The sequence below is a fragment of the Syngnathus typhle genome, linkage group LG2, assembly GCF_033458585.1.
Source record: "Syngnathus typhle isolate RoL2023-S1 ecotype Sweden linkage group LG2, RoL_Styp_1.0, whole genome shotgun sequence".
NCBI lineage: Eukaryota > Metazoa > Chordata > Actinopteri > Syngnathiformes > Syngnathidae > Syngnathus > Syngnathus typhle.
The window spans coordinates 875,106-892,812 of record NC_083739.1 but is presented as its reverse complement, the minus strand read 5'-3'; the positions used below and the strand labels follow the sequence as shown (position 1 = coordinate 892,812).

Genomic DNA, 17,707 nt, shown 5'->3' with positions numbered 1-17,707 from the left:
ATTGAACGCCTCGCGCGTGTTGATTGGCTGCTGGCTGTGACAGCGAACCTTACTTTCATTCGACTACTGGGAGTTGAGCGGTGGCTTGACGAAGGCACCACGCCTCTGATTGGCTGCTGCCCGGGGGTGAACGGAGGTCAGTGCCACTCATTGTGCTTGTCAAAAGAGGGGGGAAAGTAGACTTTGCCACCGCCAAGGCTCACTCAAGGACTCGGTCACCACTCCTCCTCCTCTTGGGCCCCGTTTTGGATTACCTGTGTCTTTTAAAACCAAATGAAAACATCTTGGCGTCCCCAAAAAGACGGGACGTCTTCCTTGGCGCGTAAACACGTCTCCGCTCTCTTTGCTAGTTAGCTTAGTTAGCTTGCCTGTGTCCTCCAAGTCAAATTTCTCTGGACCTTGTCTCTTCTTCAAGCATCACTACACTGAAGCACCCAAAAGCCATCAAAGGATCCTATTTTCCCCCCTTTTTATATAGATAACAACACTCGTGGGAGAAAACCAGTGGAGTCTTGCAGCTACGCTCTCGCCCCTGCTCTGCTCGCAGTGATTTACTTGTGCTTCGTAGCAGCCAACGCGACATCTGAATATGATTCCCGACAAGGCGCCCGAGGACGACGTCTTTCACGCGGCTGAGGAGATGCGGAGGGGGGCCCACGTCCCCACCTTTGACACATTTAAGGAAATGTACATGCAGTCCATTGAGGACCCTGACAGTAAGTGTGACGCGTTTGACAGCCAATCGCACGTTGCGATCGATCGATCGATTGTGTCAAATTGATTGATCATGTCTTGGGCAGTGCAATTGCTTGCAATCCTTTCAATGAATTTAAGAGTGTTAGAATCTGTGATCTGGCCTTACTTTGCGAACTTTGTCTGTTTGCATTGCAAAAACATGCATGTTGCGTTCAATGAAAACGTAATCGTTCGAAGGTGCGACCGATCAAATCAATCAATTGCCTATCCCTTGCATCGATGACTTGTCAGCGGATGCAATGCGTAGTGCAACGATTGAGGAATGTTTCCTCTCGCGTTCCTTCAAAAGGCAAGTAAGACCCACCTAGCACCTCTCGGCATTGTGTCTTGTCGACCCGCAGAGTTCTGGGGGGACATGGCCAAGGACTTCTTCTGGAAGACCAAACACACAGGTCGTTTCTTGGACTACAACTTTGACACGACCAAAGGAGACATCTTCATCAAGTGCATGGAGGGCGCATCCACCAACATCTGCTACAACGTGCTCGACCGCAACGTTCGAGACAGAAAGCTCGGCGACAAAGTGGCCTTCTACTGGTCAGTCGGCAATTGAAACCTGTTCTGCATAAGCTCCATCATTAAGTCTTGAAAAGTTGTTTACCAGAGTGTAATAGTTCTCGGGTGTTAAGAGTTCCCAGACACCTTAATAAAACCTCACTGCCATTTTGGATCAAAAATCCACGAAGAAGCACAGACCACTTATAATTGGGACGTCTCCTTATCAAAAAAAAAAATCAATTAATATCCAATACATTGTCGAGTGTGATGTCAAACATGATGTCACCTAAGGATATATTGATAGGTGGATCTCTTTTTTTATTTTATTTTTTGATAAATGTGTTTGCCCAACAACAGAGCATGAAGGTGCGCACATGTGAAAACAGGTCTGAAAGGGGAACATTTCAAAAATGACCCTGGTTATTGTTTGCATGTAAATAGTGCAAAAAGGGCAGCAAGGGAGAACATGGGAGAGCAACAGCTACATTCGGAAAAAGTGATGTGAAGCCTATGCAGTGACCTCAATTTCCCCCCAAAATCTCTTTAAATATAGTGTGATCAACTAAGGGAAAAATGTCTTTCAATATAGTCGAATCTACAAAGGGACTGCTTCAAATAATGCCACTGAAACACTACTTTCATTTTTTGCGTGGTCAGACAGATTGTTATGTGAATCCTTCTCCAAGGGCTAACAGCGATAAACACTTTGTTCTTTTCAGCAATTCTTTCGAAAGAAATATTTAGTAAAAAAAAACTCCTCAATGATCCACAAATAAGCACAGAAAAATACATTTTTTTCTATGCTGTTTATGCATATGTGACTGAACTATAAGCGGCAAGAATGGAAAGTCAATTTCCTCATTGTTGGGTGAGGTGATTTTTCTTCAGATATGGCGACGCGACTGATAACGCTCGGTCGACACGTGTTTTACAGCCTCGTTGTCTTCTTTATCGCATCGGAAACTCAGCCTTAAAGGGGACATGTTACGCAGAGTGGACATTTGGATATTTGTGGACAAATATTTGGCTCGCTGGAGTGGCCACCAAGTGCGTGGCTAGACAGAATGGTTTCTCTGCGTGATTTTCAAGCGAGCCCTTCTGCTGCACTGACCCTCTTTTTCCCCCCACGGCATTGTCCTGATTTGTACAAATATTTCTATTTCAAAGAAGAATTCAAAACCAAATCACTCAGCACCTGTATTGCAACAATAATGATTACCGTTTTTTCCCGTGTATAATGCGCAAAATTTAACTAATTTATTGTCCTAAAATCTGGGGTGCGCATTATACATGGGTACAATTTAAAAAAAAAAAACAATTTTTTTTTTTTTTTTTTTAAGAAAATCATGGTCCATACGACCGCAATGCTCTCGTATCAGACGCTTGCTCGATCACCTGCTCGTTTGCTGTCACAATGTACTCTACACAAATCCGAAACATTTGTTGCGGCTCCGAGTCACGACGAGGGGCAAGTTTTGGTTTCCAAGGGTGTTTTTATATCCCTCTTCAACGTCTCTCCCATACAGAGCCGCCTTTTTCACGTCCGCACGCCTTTTTCACATGTCCGCACTGACCGCGGTGGTGCCTTTACGGGCAGTCGGAGAAATCAACGCCAACAAAAAAAAAATTACATCCAGCCTAGTTAAGACCATACCAAAGACTATAAAAATGAGACCCATTGCCTCCCTGCGTGTGTGACGATCATTGGGACTTTTTAAAAAATAAAAAGTTTAAATCATAAAAATTGGGTGCGTATTATACATGGGTACAGGCTTTTTTCCAGCATCAACATGCCATTTTTAGGGTGCGTATTATACATGGGGGCGCATTATACACGGAAAAAAACGGTAGTTGCAGCCTTAAATGATGGTTTGTTTGAGAAGGGATCCCCGTCAGCCTCTTTCCTTGACCACCCCCTCCCTCACAAGTTACGCCTGCAAACAGATTTTCAAAAGTGGCAGATGTTCCAACCACTCATGCATCTTGCTTGACTAACCCTCAAAAAAAAAAACACAGCTGAAACGAATGAAGGCCTTTTTTCTCTTTTTCTTCTACGTGTGTGTATTTTGGCAGGGAAGGCAACGAGCCCGGCGATGAGCTGACGGTGACCTACAGAGAGCTGCTGACCAGTGTCTGTCGCTTTGCTAACGTTCTGAAGTCACAGGGTATAGCTAGCACACTTTGAACAAGCCCCACCGCAACGAGCTGAGCCTGCCACTCATTTACTTGTACCTCTGTGTTCGTTGGGCAGGTGTGAAGAAAGGAGACCGCGTCGCAATTTACATGCCCATGGTGGTGGAGCTAGTGGTGGCCATGTTGGCCTGCGCTCGCATCGGAGCCGTCCACTCCATCGTGGTACGTCGGGAGCGGGGGAGCGCCGCGCCGGTGGGAGCGCGCGGACGGGAAACCCACGTCTTCTGATAGTTTGCAGGTTTCTCTGCCGAGTCGTTGTGTGACAGGATTGTGGACTCGCAGTGTTCGCTGCTTATCACCGCAGGTGACTTCACATGCGTCATTGTCATTCTTCTCAACATGTCAGCGTCAAGTAAATCATGTCATTGATGGATTCTTTCAAGCGTTCATTTTGATGCATGCAATATCAATGCCTTCATTTTAGTGAGCAAACAAATTCAATTTGCAGAGTGCAATATTGCACTGCCAGTTTAGACATAAATGGGATATATATATATATATAAGCTGTATATTTATACTTGGGCTTTACATTGTTAGCATGGCAAAATCTATATCATATTAAATGTTAATATGTCATTTAAAGAGGATTTTCTTTTTTGACCCACTGGATCCCTTCAAAGAGGCTGTTTTGTCATTTATTAATATTGACTGTGATTCCCCACCCCAATGTTTTCAAATGTTTTTTTTTTTGTGTGCGTGTGCTTGCCATCCATCCGCCTTCAGACGGCTTCTACCGAGGGGATAAGCTGATCAACCTGAAACTCTTAGCGGATGAAGCTCTGCAGAAATGCACAGACAAGTACTTTGCACTCATGCATGCACATTTATGACCATATTTGCGAGTGCTTTGTGCCGGCAAATCAATTTGATCGTCTGGTAACAAAAACATTTTTGGGCACGCGTGTCTATTCTATCGTATGAACGCCTGCCTCTTCACAACGATCAAGAATCGGAAAAAGATTCTTTTTCTCTCTTTGTGTCCAGAGGATTCTCACTTGAGAGATGCATCGTATTGAAACATTTATCCAAAGAAGCACAAGAGATTTCCCTTAAGTCTCCCCCTGCCAAACGGCCATGTCCTGACCTCCAGGTGAGCTCTATTTTTTTTTTTTGGGTTGCTTTGTTATTGATTCGGTTGTCATCCATGTCGAAAAAGAAATTGAAACTGTTAATAGTACAAGGTGGCGCTCACTGTAATGATCTGTTTTTCTGATGTGACATTTTACATTTGATCCTTAACTATAGTTGAACTTTTTGACCTCTTAAAGCAGGTTCGACGTGGTCATATTGTTTTCATTTTGAAAAGAACCCCTCCCTCCCCCTTCACGGTCACGCTTGCTGTTTCTCCTTCGTCCAGCAGGAGACAGAAACAGGCAGAGTAAGAAAAACTCGTCCTGTTCCGCAGGTACTTATCTTCCTTCCAGCCAAAAGCCTGGCCGCACCATTTCTTTTTGCTTCCAGGTTGACTCTTTAAAAAAAAACAACACTGCTGAAGGGTAAACACAATCAAGCTTCAAATGTCATTTGTGTTGACATTAAGGGATGAACATCGTGGTGGCCCTTTTTGGGATCCTCACCATTTCCTCCTTTCTCAAATCCAAAGAGATCAACAGCTATATTGACATCCATCCTCGGGCTTAGCATTGTGCACCAAAACCAACAACAACAAAAAAACAATCCGAGTTTTGTTGTTTTTACCCAATCACAGCAGTTTGTTCGTAGAATAGTCGGTAAGCACAAACATCTGAGAACATGAAAATGTCTCTGCTTGCTCACTTCAGAAATGATTGGAACTATAGAGATGGGCGTAATTCCAAAAGGGCTCAACTAAAACGTAATGTATTATTTCAACACAACTCTAGCGTTAATTAAAAGCAAAGCTACTTTTGCCTCCAAAGTCAGAACCTGTTGTTCAAGTTCTCCGATGTCTGTTGACTTTTGGAATAAACTAACACTCTTCTTCTCTTTGTCGTCACTCAGCGCACTCCCTCCTCACCAATTTGTTTTGATCAGCATGAAGATCATTGGTTACCAACTTAGTTGAGCTTTTTGTTGTTGCATAGCCTGGGTTTGTTCTCTGCGCAACACTTTTCCGTTTGTACGAGGACAACATTGACCGTGCACGATTGTACTTTACCCACAAGCTGCTGTCACCATTGCTCTCACTATCTTTGTACACGTTTTGTTTACCGTAATTTTCCGACTATAAGTCGCGTCCATAGTTTGGGTGGGGGGGGGGCGACTTATACTCAGGAGCGACTTATATACATATATGTTTCTTTTTTTCACTTTTTTGGGCATTGTATGGCTGGTGCGATTTATACTCCGGTGCGATTTATAGTCCGAAAATTACGGTACTTATGATTTTTGACGTCGTCCGTTCATGCTGCCAAATCAGATATTCCCGATGAAGCCCGATTGAATGATGAACCCAAAAGTATCATCATTGATTCAAAAAGGTTGGTCAAGGCATCAGAGCTTGAACCACTGAAGGCCAATTTCATTTCCCGTCAGTTCCTATTTTTTAATCTGCAAGTTTTTAACGAGCTGAAGTTTTTTTCCTCTCCAAAATATCGACTCAACTGTTGCGATCTTTTCCGGCACTGCACGTTCCGGTAGCATAGCACCCTCACAGTATCGAGGCATTCCAATATCAATGCATAACTTGTTTTCCTTCAGCTCATGCCGATGAATCGTTTCCTGCGCCTTTTGACTGGCTAACGTTTGGAATTTGACTTTTGTTGCAAATTTTCTTCTTCATTATTTGTAACTTTGGAATCCTCATGGCAAGGTGCCGTGGAACCCGCAAGTGGACAAATGTTGGCACGCTTTGATGGCTGACTCGTCGGACGAGTGTGAACCGGAGTGGTGCGCGTCTGAAGATCCTCTCTTCATCCTCTACACGAGCGGCTCCACAGGCAAGCCCAAGGTAGAGTGAGCCACCTGGCATGACAACGGATGGCAATGGCGGAGTAACTATAAAAACACATTTGAGGGAAAGCAGAACATGCTTGACAAGACCATATTGTGACCCAATATGGGTTTGACTCATCAACTCAATGTCTTATCCTGCTCCTGTTTATGCGGCGCTCCTCTGCAGGGTGTCCTTCACACCGTCAGCGGCTACATGCTCTACACCGCCGCCACCTTCAAGCTGGTGTTTGACCATCGGCCTGACGACATTTACTGGTGCACGGCCGACATCGGCTGGATCACCGGACACTCGTACATAACCTACGGGCCGCTGGCTAACGGCGCCACCAGCGTTTTGGTGAGTGCAGCATGGGGGGGGGGGGAGCTCGTGCTGCACTCGGGCAAAGTTACGCGATGGAGCTTAACGCCATGTTGCAAATGTGCCCGTTTCAGTTTGAGGGTCTTCCGACGTATCCGGACGTGAGCCGCATTTGGGAGATTGTGGACAAATACCACGTGAGCAAATTCTACACGGCCCCCACCGCCATCAGGATGCTGATGAAGTACGGCAGCGAGCCGGTGCAAAAGTGAGTCGACTTCATGTCCCTTTTGTCATCTTCAGGTTGACATTTGTCCGTGTGTGTGTGTGTGTGTTACATGTTCCGATGACAAATAAAGATCTATCTATCTGTTGTGCGCAGGTACAAGCGAGACTCTCTGAAGGTTTTAGGCACAGTCGGAGAGCCCATCAACCCCGAGGCCTGGCACTGGTACTTCACGGTCGTGGGAGACGGCAGATGTCCCATCGTTGACACGTTCTGGCAGACGGAGACGGTGAGTTTGCTCGACGCCCCCTACTGGACACGTCCGCGTGACCGCGCTTTGTGTCTTCCAGGGCGGACACGTGATGACGCCTCTGCCGGCAGCCACGCCCATGAAGCCAGGCTCTGCTGTAAGTCGCTGGGAAGCTATCTGGGTAGAATTTCGACAGCCTGGAAATCACCTCAGATGGCTGCTTCATCGTAAAATAGCAGACTCCTCGTTTGGTTGTGCCCTCTGGTGCTTGACACATTTTCACACATCCTTTTAAGAAAGTTGTCTTTTTCAGACGTTTCCGTTCTTCGGCGTGGTGCCGGCCATCTTGAACGAGTCCGGCGAGGAGCTGGAGGGGACGAGTGAAGGTTATCTGGTAGGAAGCGTCGGCGTGGACACGAACGCAAAGCTCGGCCACGTGACGCCTTGACCCAAACAGGTGTTCAAGCAGCCGTGGCCTGGCGTGATGAGGACGGTGTTTGGGAACCACGCGAGATTTGAAAGCACCTACTTCAAGAAGTTCCCGGGATACTACGTGACTGGAGATGGTGAGAGGATGCAGCAGCAACGCATGGGTGTGCTGATGATGCCGATGTTTGTTTTGTTTTTTTCCCCCCTCTATCCGCAGGCTGCCGTAGAGACAAAGACGGATACTACTGGATCACCGGGAGGATAGACGACATGCTCAACGTCTCAGGTGAGATGTTCATTCGCCATAAAGATCCCCCTTTTCAATTTGATGGCCATCCTTACCTGACTGGCTTTTTGCAGGTCATTTGCTGAGCACAGCGGAGGTGGAGTCAGCGTTGGTGGGGCACGAGGCCGTCGCCGAGGCCGCCGTGGTGGGTCGGCCACATCCCGTCAAAGGAGAAAGTCTCTACTGCTTTGTGACGTTACGCGACGGTGTCAACTACAATCGCACGCTGGAGGCCCAGCTCAAAAAACAAGGTGGCTTCAGTCAAATACTTTCTGTGGTGTTTTCAGGATTTAGCGCCCATTTTTTTCATAAGCACTTTTGTTACCTTTTTTTTACTTGAACTCGAAATTCTTTTTTTATACACTTAAAATATTTGTCTCAAAAATGATTCTCAATTTTTTTTAAATCTGTGATAGCTTACTGTGTGCTTCAGGGAGCCCACAATAAAAGGCCACTAGCAAATATCCAATTTTATTTCAGATTTTTTTTTTTTTGTTATTATAAAAAAAAAATAGGGGCAAAACAAAAGTGCAATCTGCATAACCAAAGAGGATACATGTTTATATTTTCTTGACTTGCCTCATAAGTCTGAGGTCAAATCAAGTATGTCAGATGTATTATTATAGATCAAATAACAGACTTATTCAATTCGGTGTTTTTACTGCTACCCCCCATATTTTAGAAGAACATAAGTTGTGTGAAAAGTCTTTTAACAGAAGACTAGAGGCAGAAGAAAAGTGCCCAATTGCTCTATTGTGAAGCCTTTTGTGCCTTTGTTGGTCACCAGTGCGTGAAAAGATCGGCGCCATCGCCACACCCGACTTCATTCAGGATGCTCCAGCGCTCCCCAAGACCAGATCAGGTACGCACTCAATGTTTTGAAAGTGAAAACCTTCCTTCAAAATGAATGAAAAGAAAGAATTTCTGCTGCCCAAGTTTGCCAGATACATCAAAAAAGAAGTTTCAATGGCTGGGTGTCCAATTTCCCAGAAGAGCAGATATTGAAAGTGGCCAATGCGTCTTTTGTGTCCTCCTCTCCGAAATATCAGGCAAGATCATGCGACGCGTGCTGCGCAAGATCGCCGGCGGTGAGCGGGATCTTGGCGATATTTCCACACTGGCTGACTCGTCGGTGGTGGAGCAGCTTTTCCACAACAGATGCGGCGCCGGCGAGTGACGATAGCTCAACCGGTCGGATCCACCGACTGACTGACTTAGAATTGTCTGGCAACCAGCGACAATAATATATAGAAAAAAGAATGAGGTTTGTTTGTGCGAGACGGAAGAACTACTTTGATCTTGACAACGCACACAATGATTAATTCTCCAAATGAATTCATGTCTTCAAATAACATCACTTTCATTGGTGTCGTAAAAGTTGCTTCCTTTTAGGACGTCTGCTCTTTGTATGTTTTGTGTTTTGAAAAGAAAACTAACCTTTTGGATTAAAACATGAAAAGGTTTAGCTGTTTGGATAATCATTCAAACGTCACGTCAAGAGCAGCAATTAGTGGCATTCATCCCAGGGACTTGAAGCGAGCGTGTTCTTAACAATAAAACCAGTCAGCTCACCCTTTGATGCAATCCACAGGTCTTAAATTCACAGTGTTTATTGCATCAAATCATTTGATGAAAAATGCAAAATTGACTTTAATAAAACAAGCTAAAATGAACTCAAACTAAAATGATAAATATGAATCAATGAAATAGAAACCATTTAAGCCTCTTCCCAGCTGGTGTCCACCGACCCCGAACTTCATTCGTTTAGCTCTGCGTATACGTTACCGTTTCTAATTTCCTTCCCAGAAATTTCCTGCGATTTTGCTGTTGAAAATTCAATATTTCTGCTTTGACACCATTTCAGCCAAACTTGAGTGGAAAATCACCCAAGCACTCCATACCACAATGATGTCATAAACGGTGATTATCATCGGCATCTTAATGAAGTTAATTGTGCTTTGGCATTCCTTTCGCTTCATCCGGATACTTGGCCGGAGTACAGTATTGCTTATTTGCCGCCATGGAGTCTGACTGAGGGGTGTTTAGCTGCATTGTGGCTAGCTAGCCGTAGCTGGTGCGGCATATAAGATTGTTGGGATTCCTCCCACTACAATCGTATGGTGCTTAAGAATTGTCATTCATTCATTTCATTCTCATGGGATTGGGTAACAAAGCTTACTAGCCTGAGTTGGTGTTAAAAAAACAAACCAAAAACATTTGCTTTGAACCTAGTCACCATTCATTACAACTTCATTTCTTGGACTGACGTCGAAAAGTGAAGCAATACTGCTTATCTAGTCCCGTCCCGATTTCAAGCAAATATTTTCCTTGCCTGACTCAATAATGAATACATAAAAGAGGCTGTATCGAACTATCGGCGCAATATTTCACAAAGGCTCTCAAAGTTGGTACGGTGGCAGACTGGTTAGCACGTCCGTCCGTCCGTCCGAGGTTACAGGTTGGATTTTAGTTTGCATGTTCTCCTTGTGCCTGTGTGGCTCACCCCCGTGCACTCCCACATCTATCTCAAAGACACGCTTGGTGTTCATGGTTGTTTGTCTCTGTGCGGCCCTGCCATTGGCTGGCAAGCAGTTCAGGTACTGGCACATATGGAAAGAAATATTTCCATCCCCCATGTACCGTATGTTTATTTAACCATTCCATTTGGCGTAGTTGTCGTCAAACGGAAAAGGCTTTGCCCTACGTATTGACCTGAGCGCAATAGCGTGTCTACGCAAGAATGAATATCATCTTGTTATTCCAGTCCTGATTTCTTGCCACCAATTATGACGGTCCGCGCAAATCGACGGTGTCAAATAAGCTTTTGCTCTCCGTTGCCGTGTACCGAATCCTCCTCTAAAAGCGCCTCCAAAAGCATTCGGACAACTTGGACTGTCAATTGAAGACACTTGCGTTTCAGGCCGAGAGAGAAATATCAAGTTTAGAATTGCGTCTTCCATGTCATGTTCTTTACATCAAGATGCGATCCAAGTGTCCAAAAACCCATTTCTAGCAACCATCCCGCCTGTGTTTGCTAATTGTCTTCGAAGGCTAATGGAGGATTAGGAACCCCTTGAAAGTAGGGGTGTAACTCGCGGCTTTTGCCACGATACGATATCATATCGATACAAAGAACTACGATACGATATTTGCCGATATCTTAAAGCCTGCTGCGATTCATTCACGATATATCGCGATATAGTGCTCTACGATCGATATATATATATATTTTTCAAATAAAAAATATAGAACAATCTCCTGATTTGTAACAATTCATACGCAAAATCAACAAGGTACTGCAAACGCTTTATTTAGGAAATGACAAGAGTATTGCAGTATACAAAGTGCGCATTTTAACACTGACGGCGATATAAATCGATGTTTACGTTTAGCATCGATGCCAATAAATCGTAGAGCATTATATCGATTAATCGATGTGTATCGATGAATCGTTACGCCCCTACTTGAAAGCCCCCGTGCAATGATGTTAGTTTTCATGAAAAGCACTCATAGCCACACTTTTGAACGCTTGTCCGTATATTTTGACATTGCAATAGTTATTCAACTTTAAGTTACAATCAAACGTGATTTCCATACACATGTAGCTTCTGGCGCTTCGTCCGTGCTTAGCGAATTGAAACATTCCGGCTGTAGACACGCCCGTCTGACGTCAGGGGGAACTTCTTGACCTTATCAAAACAAGACGGCTGGATCGGAGAAGTTTGTTTCCATGGCCGAGCAGCCCTGGACCGGAAGTGGAACGGACTCACATCTTGAAGAAAAGATTGGACAGGATTCACCACAGAAAATGGAGCTCAATTTGTTCAAGTCCCCATTGGAAAGGCATTTCAAGTGTCATTTTGAAACGTCTGTGCTGTGCCACCGGTACATCTGATTGAAGAAACAAGTTGTGCCACACAAACATCATTTCATTGGCGTGCTTATGAAATATGACGACCAGGAAACGAAAGCTGCACCTGAATTTTTCTCTTAGGATCCAAATCCAAATAGCTATCTACTATCTTCAGTATCGACCCACAACCGGAATTGACCTTGCTGTCCCGATACTTTTAAAAACTTTGTTCACAAAACAATCAATAATGATCAAGATGACTTTTGCGCCAATCCAATCGTAATCTCTTATCGTCGGCGGCGGCGGTGGTTAATGCGAAAGTCTTCTCAATTGAATTACCTGGTCCAACATTGGATTGAAACAAAAGATGGGTGTGTGCCGCCGTTGTCATAGCACACTTGGGATGGGAAGGCAGCCAAGGGTATAATTAATTCAGGAACATTTTTCTCGAGGCACCACCCTTTACATAAAGCAGCCTCATTTGGGATTGGTGTCTTCTAATTACTTTGATGACTTAATTGGCAAGTCTTCATTCCAGAAGTGTCTCAGAGCGCTCTATATAAAGAGTGCACTTCATTTATCATCCCGCTGCTCAGGACGAACGCTTGCAACCGTAGAGGTAACATGACACACTTTTCTATTTTTCAATCAACTATATGCGTGTCTTTTTTCAATATGAGAGTGTAACTGATATTGAAAGGTGTTTTTTTTTTTTGCTACATCGATTTTAATATGAGTGTCGCTGATATTAAACGTTTTTTTTGGTGGTCATTCTATAGATGGAACTGGCTCCACGCTTGCTGATTCTCCTGTGCGGAATCACCGGACTGTTGACTGGAGTTGTAAGTGGCTTGCTGAATTTCTTTTCACAATGTCTGATTTGAACAATCTGTTGCTTTTTTCTCTCTTCACAGTGGTCTAAACCTGCCAGTCAAAAGAAAGGTTCGTAGCTGTCTGGATTCTTCAAGAGAAAATGTCGTCGTTATCAAATGTTCCTCTTTTCTTCCTAGACAATTGCTGTCCCAAGGGATGGACTCAATTGGATTGTCGCTGCTACATTTACCAAGAAAAGGGGCGGCAGTTTGCAGATGCAGAGGTTTGGGAAATAGTCTCTCGCCACGTTTGCGCAACTTCTTCACCCCTTTTGAAATGTTGCACTTTTGTTCTTTCTTCTTGTAGAGCATCTGCAACATTCTTGGTGGGAACCTCGCCTCTGTACACAGTGCTTTGGAGTATGCTGTCATTCTTGAATTGATCAAGCAATCCTCCGACTCTACTGTTGATGTTTGGCTTGGACTCCACGAAGCGATTGAGGTGAAATGGTTGATTTCATATCTTGTTTTATAATATGGATTGTGTATGATATATTTACAATATATTTATTTACAATATATATATAACATTTTTATATACATTATACTGTATTTTATAATATTGATTTTGTATGTTTCACGCCACCCAGATGGGATCTTTTTGGATGTGATCTGTAGCTGTTGTTTTCATCAAGGGCCACATTTGGCCTTTTTTTGAATCCGACCGGTTGACTTTCATATTCGGTTCAAGATCAGCTATGTATTGGTTTTTTTTGGAAACGCGACCGCAGTCTGAATGGATTGGACGGAAAATGGGGAGCTGCCAATGTGGAAGGAATATATTTGACTGGCAAATCTGTTTGAACATACTGGAAAAGACGTACTCACCAATACGTTCGAATAAACCCTAACCCCACCCGCTCCCAATATTTCCCCCCAAATGTTTTGGAGCATTTTGGGGAAGCAAAGACAGCTTTTTTTCCCGGAAAAACATTAGTTATTTATCAGTGGGTTATTTTGTCAAATTTTTGAGGCGTTTACAGAAAAAAATATGTTTTCATTTTGTATTTCATTGGCTGGCCATGGCATATTTTGTGATGTTGATGAAAAATCAAATGGTCATTTGTGCCCGTATTATGTTGTGACAAACATACTTTTCATATGTGGCTCCTGTAAACGTGTTCTCTTGACTTCCAGGATAACGCCTACTTCTGGACCGATGGCTCAGATGTTGACTTCACTGCCTTCAACGGTGACGACGATGATGGAGATTGTCTTGAAATTGAATTTGACGGTAAATACCATATGATAACTTGAACAGGGAAAATGGCGACTTACTAATTGAATGCGATTGTACTGCTGCTAGTTTTCTTTCATACTATTGAAGGAAATGACACACATTGGTGCCTTTTCCACTCTTTTGGCTTTTCTTCTAGATGACCTCTGGGACAATGACAGCTGCACGGACGAAAATAGATTTGTTTGTGCTCGAGATGCTGACCAATGCGAGCACTGATTTGCCCTCCCAAGCTGAAAATCTACAAGAATACCATCTTCAATACTGGGATTACTCTTCTTAAAGTCTGATGGCATCTCTTCTCTTTGGTATATTACAAATATTTCAGTGAATCAAATCAATTATGCAATAAAATATTCTAGCAATATCATCGGATTGCATTCATTCCTCTTGGCGACTAGTGTTTCCCGACCTTTTTATTTTTTAATCAAGAGTGGTGCCTTGAGATACAAGTTTAGAGCACACGTAACTAACTCATAAATGTGTATCTCAAATCATCTTCCCCTATGGAAATGAATAAAAATGCCATTAATCTGTTTAACCGCCCTCAGAATGTTTGCCATGTGTTTCTTTGAGTGAAAAAATAGCCCACGTAGAAATGATTCATCTTAATAATGTACAAACAGTAATAATTAAATATTTTCCCCCACACAGGATAAATAATATAATATTCTATAATATTTGATCTCAACACAAGCCTTAGGAAGCATTCGATTGTTTTATTTTTTGGCAAAAAAAAAAAGAAAAGAAGTCATTATGCACATTTTAGTTGTGTAGTCTCTGTCTATTCCGTGTTCTTGCCATTTGTGGCAAATGAGTCTCGCTGTGCTATGGTTCGCTGGTGTCCACTGGCAGACGGACGGACGGACGAGTGGTGTGAGCATGACTGGGGGTCATCTGCATCTGCCTTGGGTGTGGGGAGGGAGAAAAATAAAAGGAGGAAAAACAAAACAACAGCAACAGGATGGAATGTTCACATCATTTAAAAAGGTTCTGAGAAAGATGCCACTTAGACTGCACGCTGTTGATGATACTGTGGGAAGATTGAAAACAATTTTTATTTGCATGTTTAACTGAGGTGTGTCCTATGACTAGCGTCATTGTCTGTCTAATGACTGAAGCTATTACCCAAGGGTCATTATACTAAGCCGCTTTAAGCAAATGGGCCTTTGTTATTTGACCTTACCCCATTTATGTCCATTTATTTCGATTGTTTTTAATTTGAAACTTTTATTTTGAATTATATACATTTTTGTTGATTTGATCATAAAAAAATTCAATTGCATTCTTCTATTTGTTTTAAATGTCTTTTTCACCATTTATTGGTGCGTTTTTGTTTTTGGCAGTTTTGATCCTCTATACCAGTGGCGTAGCCGAGGCGGGGCTTGAAAAAAATCGAGCTTTTTCGATTCTTCATTTTCATGCCGTTTTTTTCTTTCGGTCTTGCGCGAATGTGCTTGCGCTATTCTATGTGCGCGATGTTCTCCATTCACCGTTTGCCTCCCGGACCCGGATGTTGTTTTAGCGATCAGCGAACGGCGTGAGTGATGTTCGATTTTTTTTTTTTTTCCTGTGGGCGCGCGCCCCTATTGGAAAGATTCCTGGCTACGCCACTGCTCTACACATGCGGACACCCTCACCCTAAGCCTCGCCCCAAGTCCAATAAGAGAAAAAACACGATGTACACTTTCTAGCAACCTTATGACTCACGATGGTCCCAAATGAACGGCAACCAATGTTTTGTTTACATAGTAACTGTCTGCTTGCGTAAGTCTCGATGACAGACTTCAACAATTTCCACATCAGTTGTCACAGCTTCAAAGACAAAGACGATTTCCTACTAATGTAGGGAGATGCTAAAAAGGTTAGCAGTGACAATAGTCACCTTTAATTACTTTTTAAATTCTTGTCTATTCAATGAGCAATCGCAAAAGCTCGTAAGGGTGTTAGTACCTACACGCTAATTGAGATGTTTGAATTTTGTTGAAAGAGGTTGCACGCATTTATTTATTTATTTATTTATTTATTTATTTATTTATTTATTTATTTATTTATTTATTTATTTATTTATTTATTTATTTACCGTTTTTTTCCGTGTATAGTGCGCAATATTTTACTAATTTATTGTCCTAAAATCTGGGGTGCGTATTATACATGGGTACAAAAAAAAAATTTAAAATTTTTTTTTAAATTTTTTTTTTTTTTTTTAAAGAAAGTCATGGTACAACAAAACCAACAACAGGACTGACCGACAAAGTTGTGGAACAAAAAGACAGGGTGACATTACCAAAGACAGGAACAGAATGACAGTAACACATGCAATGATCCAACGGTGAGCGAGGGGCAGACAGGACTTAAATACAAAACACGTTACATCGATTGAGGTGACACAGGAAGAGCGGGGTGACACGAACAGAAACTATGGCAACCTAGACACATAGCAAAACTGGGGACGAGACATGACAAATCTCCCCCGAAATAAAACTCACCTTTCTTCTTGTTTGTTGTCAATCGCGCATCGCATTCAGCCATCCTGCCCAACACACTTAGTAAAATTCATAATTGACGACACATCGTTTGATGCGATGGTGCAATCCTCGATGGTGTGTTATTGTCAAATATTGTTTGTTTTTTAATCTCCATCGCGGACCGGACGTCATACGGAGGCCGCCATTACAGATGCGCAGAACGGTTGCGCAAGACACGTCAGCTATATAAAGAGCGAGAGTTCAGTTCTCCACCTATTAGTTTCAATTCACAGTTGAATTAGCAGTTTCAATCAGCAAATAACAAAATGCGTATTACAGGTAATATTTTATTTCACAACACTTTGCCTTGTTCCTTTCGTCTCTGCTGTTCATTTCAAACACGCTCCATACGACCGCAATGCTCTTGTATCAGACGCTCGCTCGATCACCTGCTAGTTTGCCGTCTGTCACAATGTACCCTACACAAATCCGAAACATTTGTTGCGGCTCCGAGTCACGACGAGGGGCAAGTTTTGGTTTCCAAGGGTGTTTTTATTCCTCTTCAACGTCTCTCCCATACAGAGCCGCCGTGTGCGCACGGAGCGCGGTGGTGCGTTTAGGGGCAGTCGGAGAAATCAACGCCAACAAAAAAAATGACATCCAGCCTAGTTAAGACCATACCAAAGACTTTAAAAATGGGACCCATTGCCTCCCTGCGTGTGTGACGATCTTTGGGACTTAAAAAAAAAAAAAAAAAAAAAAAAAAATTAAAAAAAAAATTAAAAAAAATTCATAAAAATTGGGTGCGTATTATACATGGGTACAAGCTTTTTTCCAGCATCAGCATGCCATTGTTAGGGGTGCGTACTATACATGGGGGCGCACTATACACGGAAAAAAACGGTATTTATTTATTTATTTATTTATTTATTTATTTATTTATTTATTATGACCGTTCCCAACCCCCAAAAGACGTTTTGGCCGCGTCAATGCGTAAAAAAAAATACATAAACTGAGTTTATTCGTGAAAATGGACTATCATGACTATTGTGTCATTATCATAGAAAATCCACTTATTTATTTATTTTTTTGCTTTTTTATTCATTTTATTGTGCACTAGGAGCCACCAAGATCATAGTCATCTATCCTTCCAGGTGTTCCAGAGATACTTTTACGATCTGTTTGGGGGCTATTTTTTTTTTTTACTCCGTTCAGTTTTCTCCATTTTCCATTACGTATTTTTTCTCTATTACGTCAGTGGTCCCCAACGACTTGGTACCGGGCTGCCAAGCCGCACAGGATTTAATTTTATTTTATTTTTATCGACGATCAATTAATTCAGGTGAAAGAAGGTCATCCCGGTCACGTGACATGTTTCCCCGGTCGAGCCCGCAAAGCTAGCAAAAA

General features: G+C 42.8%; 2 protein-coding genes across 5 annotated transcripts; both read left to right on the top strand.

Annotated features, from left to right (window-relative positions):
- The first annotated feature begins 65 nt into the window (after nucleotides 1-65).
- On the top strand, nucleotides 66-9,335 carry acss2 (acyl-CoA synthetase short chain family member 2). Of its 4 annotated transcripts, XM_061301290.1 has the most exons (20): nucleotides 66-136; nucleotides 479-716; nucleotides 1,098-1,293; nucleotides 3,328-3,419; nucleotides 3,506-3,609; nucleotides 3,679-3,751; nucleotides 4,171-4,246; nucleotides 4,432-4,537; nucleotides 4,754-4,852; nucleotides 6,239-6,376; nucleotides 6,548-6,718; nucleotides 6,814-6,947; nucleotides 7,062-7,194; nucleotides 7,256-7,312; nucleotides 7,469-7,549; nucleotides 7,613-7,721; nucleotides 7,802-7,870; nucleotides 7,945-8,121; nucleotides 8,658-8,732; nucleotides 8,920-9,335. In XM_061301290.1, exons 2-20 carry the CDS (start codon nucleotides 590-592, stop codon nucleotides 9,045-9,047), a joined length of 2,145 nt encoding a protein of 714 aa, XP_061157274.1. In that variant the 5' UTR covers nucleotides 66-136; nucleotides 479-589; the 3' UTR covers nucleotides 9,048-9,335. The 4 variants fall into 4 exon arrangements, with proteins under 4 accessions (XP_061157274.1, XP_061157291.1, XP_061157283.1 ...); XM_061301307.1 differs by having other exon boundaries at nucleotides 70-716; nucleotides 4,808-4,852; XM_061301299.1 differs by having other exon boundaries at nucleotides 70-716; nucleotides 4,805-4,852.
- Nucleotides 9,336-12,249: 2,914 nt separating this feature from the next.
- On the top strand, nucleotides 12,250-14,202 carry LOC133150189 (galactose-specific lectin nattectin-like). Its single transcript, XM_061272565.1, has 7 exons — nucleotides 12,250-12,342; nucleotides 12,503-12,565; nucleotides 12,638-12,665; nucleotides 12,734-12,819; nucleotides 12,903-13,037; nucleotides 13,733-13,829; nucleotides 13,972-14,202. The coding sequence occupies exons 2-7, from the start codon at nucleotides 12,503-12,505 to the stop codon at nucleotides 14,049-14,051; spliced, it is 489 nt and encodes a 162-aa protein (XP_061128549.1). The 5' UTR covers nucleotides 12,250-12,342; the 3' UTR covers nucleotides 14,052-14,202.
- Nucleotides 14,203-17,707: the final 3,505 nt, after the last annotated feature.